At 61.1% G+C, this 9,112-nt stretch overlaps 2 protein-coding genes across 2 annotated transcripts; one reads left to right on the top strand and one right to left on the bottom strand.

Moving 5' to 3' along the window:
- Window positions 1-356: 356 nt before the first annotated feature.
- On the bottom strand, window positions 357-3,083 carry GGTG_07779 (lysophospholipase Plb3). Its single transcript, XM_009225605.1, has one exon. It carries the CDS (start codon window positions 2,786-2,788, stop codon window positions 719-721), a length of 2,070 nt encoding a protein of 689 aa, XP_009223869.1. The 5' UTR covers window positions 2,789-3,083; the 3' UTR covers window positions 357-718.
- Window positions 3,084-5,130: 2,047 nt separating this feature from the next.
- Window positions 5,131-9,112, top strand: GGTG_07780 (hypothetical protein). Its single transcript, XM_009225606.1, has 2 exons — window positions 5,131-8,289; window positions 8,359-9,112. Exons 1-2 carry the CDS (start codon window positions 5,189-5,191, stop codon window positions 8,942-8,944), a joined length of 3,687 nt encoding a protein of 1,228 aa, XP_009223870.1. The 5' UTR covers window positions 5,131-5,188; the 3' UTR covers window positions 8,945-9,112.

Consider the following 9,112-nt stretch of genomic DNA (forward strand, 5'->3'; position numbering starts at 1 on the left):
GTGTGTGTGTGTTGTTGTTGTGNGNGNGNGGNGGGGGGGGGTGCTTTCAGGGGCTATGATGTTTACTGGACGGACTGGGTAGCTCTCCAAGCGAGCACCTTCTTTTGCATTATGGGATGGTACCTAAATATGATGATGGCACAGTTCACGTCAAGCATCTGTTCTTTGTTGCCACCTTGGCGCCAGTTGCACGCTCGGGTTGGGAACGCCATGATAATGTCTCTACTTGCCGCCTCTACCTCTGTGGCGTTTTTCTATTTGACGGCTAATTCTTTGCTTGGTTTCTTTCTGGTATGGTTGACAGGGGACAGGGCGGCCAAATAAAAGCCTGACGTTCCGCCAAACACCTAATTGGGGCCCTACCGGGAAGCTGCCAAGCTCTAAATGCGGACGGTGGGATCAACTGTACACAGTCACTAGAAATGACTGAGAAAAAGAACATGGCATCGAATTTTAGAATGGAAGATCTATCCCGCAAAGCCCTGGGGCTATGCTTCCTTGGTTCCCCGAATAAATACAAGATAAAAGTACACGTTTAACCCTGTCATCAGTATATCAACGCCGGCGCCGTTCCTGTTTCAACCAGATATGCACAGCGCTATCCCGGACCAAATGGTGGTATTAGAGGACACAAAAAAACAAGAACATTACCAAACACATATCGAAATGACAAAGCAAGAAAAAAAAAGGGGGGGGGGGGGGCTTCATATCCAGATATTTACGCGACTGCGGCCAGCACAGCAAACGCGACCAAAGAGCCGACGAGGCCCCTATCAACCACGCGCAGGGCCGCGAAGCCGGCAGACTTGCTCTCATCGCCATTGTCGGTGGTCTGGTTCGAGACCTTGAAGGCGGGCTCGTACAGGTCCGGGTTCGTGGACGCGTTGTTGTTCTTGCCGCCACCGCTGGCGCTGACGAGCTTGCCGTCCCAGCAGTACTTGGCGAAGCAGTCGGCGCACTGGGGCGGGACGGCGGCGGAGGCGCGGACGAGGCTGCGGTGGACGACGGCGCAGGCGACGCAGGCGGGCCAGTCGCGGTCGAGGGTGCCGTTGCCCTGGGTGGCCATGTTGTAGCCGTTCACGATGATGTCGTCGCGGCGGGCCGGGGCGTACGACGGCGACAAGGTGGAGACGTTGGGCATGGCCGTGTAGGGGGCGTTGGGGAGGTAGACGACGAGGGGGGGCGGGACGGGCTGGCCGGGGCGCGGCGATGACGACGACGACGATGTGAGGTTGGCGACATCGCAGCCAAAAAAGGTCGGGCGGTTGTTGAGGCCGCGGGCCAAAAAGGTGGCCTGGTCGGGCACGGCGGGGAAGGCGGTGCCGTTTGCGATGCGGCCGAGGGAGCGGTCGTAGGTGGCGCGCAGGGCGAAGCCGTCGGGCCAGTTGTATTTCGTGTCGGCCGACGAGTCGACGGCGAAGACGACGTCGACCTTGCGCGCGGGCTGGATGAGGGGCTGCAGCGGTATGTTCTGGCCGTCGGAGCCGCCGTCGACGAGCGAGAGCTCGGCCGAGGCGGCGAGCCCGCCGGCCGACTGGGGGTTGTAGCCCAGGAACGGGTTGGGCTTGTACGAGGCGATGTCGTTGTTGAGGCTGTCGACCTGCGCGGCCACGCCGCGCAGCGCGTCGAGCACGATCTGCGGGATGCCCGAGCCGGCCGACGTGATGTTCTGGAGCAGGAACTGGTTGAAAAGCGAGGAGCTGGTGCCCATGACGAACGAGGCCGAGTCGAAGCCGCGCACGCACTTGTTGTCGCTGCCTCCCTCGGGGACGGCGCCGGCCGAGAAGTTGGAGCCGACGTACTCGAGCGGCGCGAACCCGTATGCCGTCGGGTCCCAGGTGCCGAGCTCGAAGGGGCCGAACTCGAACACGGTCGAGTTGAGGTTGATGATACGGCTGCCGGGGGCGCGGCCGTCGGCCACGATGAAGGGGAACGGCGTGCTCGCGCTCTTGAACGAGTCGGACTGCGCGATGGACGAGAAGGTGTAGGCCGGCCCGCCGTCCTTGGCGTCGACGAGCTGGTACCCCAGCGCGCGGCCCCAATAGTCGGTCAGCGACGTGTCGAAGCCGGCCCTGCGCTTGGCCGAGACCTGGTTGAGTATGTCGGTCCAGTACGAGAAGGGCTCCAGGACGCGCGAGACGGCCGAGCCCGAGACGGCCGCGGGCCCCTCGAGCAGGGAGCGGTCGAACTTCCAGACGCGCTGGTTGGACCGCAGCTCCTGGACCGAGCTGAAGTTGTTTGTGAACATGGACCCCACGAGCCAGCCGCCGCCCGAGAGGCCGGCGAGGTACGTGGCCGACTGGAGCAGGCCGCCGATGCTGCCCTTGCCCTGCGCCGTGCTGCCGGGCGTGCGGTCGTCGGCGGCCGCCAGGAAGCCCGCGCCGTTCATCAGGGCGCGGTAGCCACCGCCGCTGACGGCGATGGCCACGTTGGGCAGGTTGGCCACGTCCGCCTCGGCCCGCGACATGAAGGCATCCGCGTCAAAGCCCTTGATGCCCGCGCGTTTCAGGAAATCCGTCATGGGCCTGACGGTGGCCTTGCGCCGCTGCTCTAACCACTTGGACTCCTCGGGCGACAGCCCCGAGCTGGCGCTCCTGATCTTGGGCCGGCTCTGTGGGCAGTCGACGACCTGTGGCGCGTAGCCTCCGCTGGGCGAGTTGGGCAGCGCGCGCTCAGCCAGCTCGGCCGTGGCCTGGGATGTTGGCGGGATGGCCGTGGCGGCGGCCACGGTTGCCAGTAGGAGGAAGCGCATTATGGAAATGCTGAAATGCTGTGGCCGTCTATCCATGGATAGAAGAAAACGACAGGCAGGGCGTGAAGAAAATAAATAAGATGGATGGACCGAGATTTTCGGGAGATTATGGATGCGCCCGCGCCGCTGGGCTTCCCGGCCAGCGGTATTCTTATACACAGCAACCGCCAAAGAGCAAGAAACCGCAAACGGGTTGCATCATTGTCTGGTCGTACAAGCGAACAGAGCCGAGTCGAGGCAGCACATGAGGATGTTATACACAACATGAAGGCGCGACAAAAACGTCTAAACGGCTGGACGAGCCACCCCCAACCGCCCGCCGAGCGGGTTGTTCCCTGGCGCTGAGGTCAGATGGAGAGGGGGGCTCGGGTGGCTCTGGCAGGAGGCGAAGCCAAAACAGACGCGTAACACAGTGGGCCAAGCTGGTGAGCCGGCAGCTTCGACGCTCCGCAAGTGGCTTGTCGTACTGAGGCCCGGCTGTTGTTCATGTTGGCATCATCCCGAGCCCGAGCTTGCTGACCATATTTACTATAATTAGCCCGCATGCCCGTAGGGTGGGAGGGAAGCACCGGAAAGGCTGTCTGCGTGGGGATTAAAGCGCAGCAAGGTTTGCCATTGGTTTCGGCCGAGCAGTGATGGATCGGTGCCAAGGTCGGGAGCAGACGAGAGAAATGACCAGTCTTTGGGGGCAGCGACCGACTTCCCGTCTCCGTCCGTTTTGAATCAATATGCCATGCAGGTCCAGCACTGAGGAAGTCGGCCTCGTTTTAGCCTGGATGCCAGCTGGCTGGCCGTATATGCTATCGAGATTGATAGCATCAAGCGGTTGGCGTGGTGTCTTTTCTGCTTCTAGAGCCGCCCGCGCGTTTCAAGCCGCCCTGTTTTCCGGTCCCTTTCTGTTCCCAACCCTGCCTTCCCGTCCCTTCGCAGCCCGATCGACCCACACAAACTGGCCTGTGGCTTGCAGCGCCTCGCCTTGGCCTGTGAAGGCTTGCCCATGTCATGCAGGGGTTCGACGCCTCCCGCCTTGACCGCACGTGCTTGATGGTGTTTACACACTAGACCAGTTGGTTATCAAGGCCGCCTGCAAATTCCCATCTTGGGTCGATTTTTGCACCTGGGCAGTCTCTTCGCGACAATTTATCATCACCATCACAATTGACTTGCCGGAATCCTCAGACCCGTGTCGCGACCACCTAATTTAGCCCGCCTATGTCACATGCACTGGCCTCCTGTGACGTTGCCCAGGGTGGGGTGTGCTGTCAGCCATAAGGCAGTCCGCCATGCTGCGCCATAGTAGCTGTCAGAGATCCCGGCTTCGACGCTAGGAAATTTCGGCATATCTATCGCGGCTTGCAGGAATGAGGCCTCAGGTAGAGTACCAAAACGCCCATCCCCACAGTGCATATGTCTGAAGGCGTCGCTAGTAACTCCCGGGTGGAAAAACGGTAGGGTTAGTTGATTTTAACTTGGCAAACGCCCTCACACAATCCAATGGCCAGCTTCTTGTGTCTTCGATTTGGATAATCCGAAAGCAAATGCACATAAGCGATAGCAAGTTGGAAAAATACAAGTGAAAGTCATACTAGACGGGGACATGGTGGACCAACGTGTACCCTGGTGAAATGGCAGGGCTGAATTGTGACCGTCGCCTTCGCTTACACCCAAGGCTGCTCCGATCGGGAGTAGTATCACCTCGTTCCAATAGGCCGGCTAACATGCATTCGAAGGCCCCATCAAACATGCAGACCTCGCTATGGCCAGATCTCTGAGACCTACTGGGACTATTCCTGTCCCATTTGGCATCGAGAGCGTTGAATTCGCGGCTGTCATGCATCAACACCGCCAACACAGCACAATATACGGTGTGCAGCCAACCACCGCACTTTTTCACACATATGTGATCCATATTCTCGTGTGAGCCCCGGTTCATTGCATGAGCGGTCTTGGGAATCGTGGTGCTCCAGCGGTGAAAGCATGCCCTGTGTGCCTGTATGCAGAGCATGACCCTGTGAGCCTGGATGGCTGTCTTCGTGGGCAGGCAATGCCATTGGTGATGGCCGTGTTTACTTTGGCCAGACTAGACGCAATTGGTAGGAAAAGTAAACTCGCGGTTTGCAGGGCTACGTCATTGGGATTGGCTGCCGGCCTGTCTAGACTTTTCGTGATTTGATTGATTCGCTGCCAGCAGGCGCGCAGCGTGTGGGCACGCGTCGTTGCCTGGCCACCACCAAGCGACCCCAGTCACACCCCACAATTTGTTCCACCTCGTAAACACCAATGTGGAAGGACTTGGCCTGCATGTTTGGATTCACGCCCTCCGTCGATACGTCTTTTTATCCCTAGCTTCCCAGCTCACCCAATGCAGAGCGCAAAGTCACAGCTCGACAAACGCGCCTACTAACCACTAGCAACCACACCAACCCGTCGCCCACCATGGACGCCCCGAAGCGCATCACCCGGAGCCGGGCAAAGGCCGACTCGGATAAACCTGCCACTAAAATTGTCACGGCCGCCGCCGCTGCGAAAAAGACCGCTCCCGCCGCATCGATCAGCAGGAAGCGGCTTCGGTCTGACGATGCCGACGACGACGACGGCGACGACGAGCTCGGTGGCGTTGAGTCCGCACAGAATACGGTGAAGCTGAGGACAGCCGCCCGGGCTGTCCGAGGGAGGCCAAAGAAGGCGGAGGCGGCGGACCAGACAAAGGCCGCAGAGCCAGCACCTGCTCCCAAACCAAGAGGCCGTCCGGCAAAGAAGATAGCCACGGCAAAAGAGGAGCCGTTGACAGCACCCCCCGTGCGTGCAACCAGGACAACAAGAGCAAAGAAGACAGAGCCACCCACCGAACCAGAGGAGGCTACCACGGCACTGAAACCAGCTACCAGAGCCCGCGCTACCATCGCCTCCACGGCAGCCAAGGCGACGGTCAAGAAATCGGTCAAGTTCGAAGAGCCCGAGAAAGAGAATCTTGCTCCCACAGCTCCCAAGGCCAAGAGGGTCAAGGCCACACCAGCTCCAGCCCCTGCCGCAGTCGTTACAGAGCCCGCCACCGCCGGCCTCCGCGCCCGGCCATTGCGCAGGGCGGCCGCTGCTGCTCCGTCAGCTCCTGCCCGTGCCACTCGGGGCGGTGCCAAGCCAACGGCCGCCCCCGCCGCCCAGAAGGAGGAGAGGCCGCTGACCCCGCTTGGCCCCAAGAGGATCACGCAGCTGGCCCGCGCCAAGAGCGCGGATCGCGGCGATGAGTCCGACGACGAGCTGGCTGGGGACGACGAAGCTTCTCAGAGGCCACTCATGAAGAGCCCCGTCAGGCCCGCCCCGACTGTTCGTGCTGAACTGGAGCCCCCGGTCCTGGCACCCACCGCCGACGGTGAGGAGAAGCCCACACTCAACCCCCCAGATCTCACCATCACCGCCGCCACCAACCTGCTGAGCAGCCCCGCCCGTCGGCCAGCCGCATCACCTTGCAAGGATACTATCAAGTCTCCAGCCCGCAGGGGTGTCGGAGCGCCCTTGTTGGCCCTGCCCAAAGACGAGAGCGCTGCCGCGCAGGATGCCAAATCACCACTCAAAACCTCTCTGCTTTTCTCGCCGGCCAAACGGCCAAAGTCTCCCATGAAAACAATGCAGGCCGTGCCTTCGCTCGGCGACGTCTCTCGTTCCCCGATGAAGGCCTCCCTGCTCAACTCACCTGCCAAGCGACTCTTCGCGCCCGCAAAGCCCAAACGCCCAGCTGAGGCCAAGATAGTGGAGGAAAATGACCAAGAGGAGAAAGAGAATGAGGAGGAGCGGTTGGCCGAGGTGGACTTCCAATCACCTGCTACAGAGCCGGTGCTCTTGACTGCCCCTGTCGGCCTTGACGCCGAGTTCCAACCAGCAGCGGTCCACGTCCTGGAATCACCGACCAGGCAACATTTCCCTGGCCGCCTTTCTGCTGTGCTTCCTCGCCACGCCGACCCTGCGCTGAAGGGCACCGTGATGGGCGTCGTGGCAAGGGTGAATGCGGAGCAAGCCGCGTCGCATGAAGAAGTGGAGGTCACCCAGGAGCAAGTGTGCGAGGAGACTGAGCCCTTGGAGACCGAGCCCCTTGAGATGGGAGAGCCGATGGAGGTGGATGAGCCAACTGTCCAGGTGGCCTCGGAGGAGAATGCATCCACTAGGCCAGCATTCGGTCTGAGGCAGAAGGATCTCGATCCTTACGCCGGTGCCGATTCCGAGTCCGAAGATGAGCTTGGAACTCCAGCTGCTACCGCATCAAGGCGGGCCCGAGCGGTTGAGACACCTTCTCGTTCAACTCGTTCAACTCGTCATGCGGGCCGCGGACTGAGCCTTGGGGTTCAGTCCTCCAGCAAGAGTGTCACCAAGAAAATGCCTGGATCTAGTGGTCTCGGCTTCACCCCTCTGGCGGAGAAGCTCAATGGCTGGAGAGCCTCGAGCCCTCTCAAGATTGGGCTGCAGCCAGAGTCGCCCGCTCTGGTTGGTGCTGTTGCTATCGAGACGCGGGAGGAGGCGTCCATCTGTGTAGAGCAGACCCTCGCCGGTGGCGCCCAGGATTCACCTGGAAAGCCGACTTTCTTCGACGACGAAATGTCGGTTCGTGCTGCCTTACAAGTCGACGAGTCGGTCGTCATCACCCAGGTTGAGGTTGAACAACCGTTGGATATGGAGGTTGATGAGCCCGAGCTCGATGACATGCCCATCACCCAAGAGGACTTCGAGCTCGCTGCCGAGGCCAACGAGATGTCTCTTCTGGAGCGCACGCAGCTGGAAGAGAAGCTTTATGCCGACGCTGGCATGGACGACTCTATATCGGACGCGAGCCAAGAGTATGGGGATGAGAATCAGACCCCGATCGACCCGGCCCTCATGATGCAGGACCAGCAGCAGAACGGCAACGCCTCGCCTGGAGTCCCGCCCGTGACGCCACAGCGCTTTGTCACACGCACCTTCCACACCGTGTCCAAGATCCCACTCAAGCCGGCGGATGAGTCAACACCACGCTCTGCCTTGTCTGAGGCCAAGAAGAACCGCAGGCACAGCGTTGCCAAACTGCCGACCGCCACCACGCCGACCAGGCCGCGTCCTACCAAGGGCCTGACCAGGAACGCTACTGTTATCTCGTACTCGCCCACCAAGGCGGACTGCCAGGCCGAGGAAGAAGATGAGGTGGAGCAAACGCCCCAGACGACCTCGGCTCCTGTCACTCCCGTCAGGTCCGAGTTCAGCTGGTCAACGACGGGCACGCCCGCCCGCACCCCCAGGCGTGATGTCAACCCGGCCCTTTTGCGGGGCGCCGTCGTCTTTGTCGACGTGCGCACAAGCGAGGGAGCCGATTCGAGCGAGATCTTTGTGGAGCTGCTCACGCAGATGGGTGCTGTATGCCTCAGGTCGTGGGATTGGATCCCGGACGAGGCCGACTCGGCTTCCAAGATCGGCATCACCCACGTCGTCTTCAAGGATGGTAGCAACCAGACGCTCCAGAAGGTCCGCGAGAGCGGTGGTGTTGTGCAGTGCGTGGGCGTCAGCTGGGTTCTTGAGTAAGTCGATGCCTTGTTTTCCTATCCCGTGTTTTGTCTGTGCATGCAACTAACATGGCGTGTCTGCAGCTGCGAGCGTGAGAACGAGTGGCTGGAAGAGGCACCCTACTGCATCGACACGTCGCTAACCCCCCGTGGTGGCGGCGGCCGTCGGCGCAAGACTATGGATCCCAACGCCTTCTCCAACATCAACGGCAGCCGCAGCCGCGACGCGCGGTCGGCTCCCACCACGCCGACCAACCGCCGCGACAGCTCCCTGTGGGTCCGCACACCGGTGGACAACGAGCTGCGCGTCTACGGCGAGGGGGACGACGGCGACGAGTCGGAGTGGCAGCTGACGCCCGTGCCCAAGACGCCGGCCCCCGAGGCTGTGGCTCGGTACGCCGCCGCCATCTCGCCCGACGGCATGTCGTCCACGTGCGGGAGCGATCCGTCGACGCCGCTGTCGATGGGCGCCGGCGGCATGACCCGCGAGGAGCTCCTGATGCGGACGTGCCCGCCCCCAAAGCAGGCGGGCAACAACGTGATGTTGGGGGCTGGCCTGTTGACGAACAACAAGGACGAGGGCGTGCTCCAGCGGCTCATGGCTGCCAGGCGCAAGAGCCTGCAGTTTGCGCCCAGGGTCGGGAGCCCGTTGGCTAAGGCGTGGCATTGAGGGCGCTTGGGGGATGTTACATGTCTGTATTCTTGTCGATTCTTTGCCTCAATCCCTTTTCGCCAAGGGGTTGCTGGCCTCGTTTTACCCTTAGCCACAACACTAGGCTAGGAGGCTTTTGGGCTCTAGGCCTCTTTCTTCTTTTCATTATTTGGGGGACTCGGGTTC

Source organism: Gaeumannomyces tritici, assembly GCF_000145635.1.
Source record: "Gaeumannomyces tritici R3-111a-1 unplaced genomic scaffold supercont2.4, whole genome shotgun sequence".
Classification (NCBI taxonomy): Eukaryota; Fungi; Ascomycota; class Sordariomycetes; order Magnaporthales; family Magnaporthaceae; genus Gaeumannomyces; species Gaeumannomyces tritici.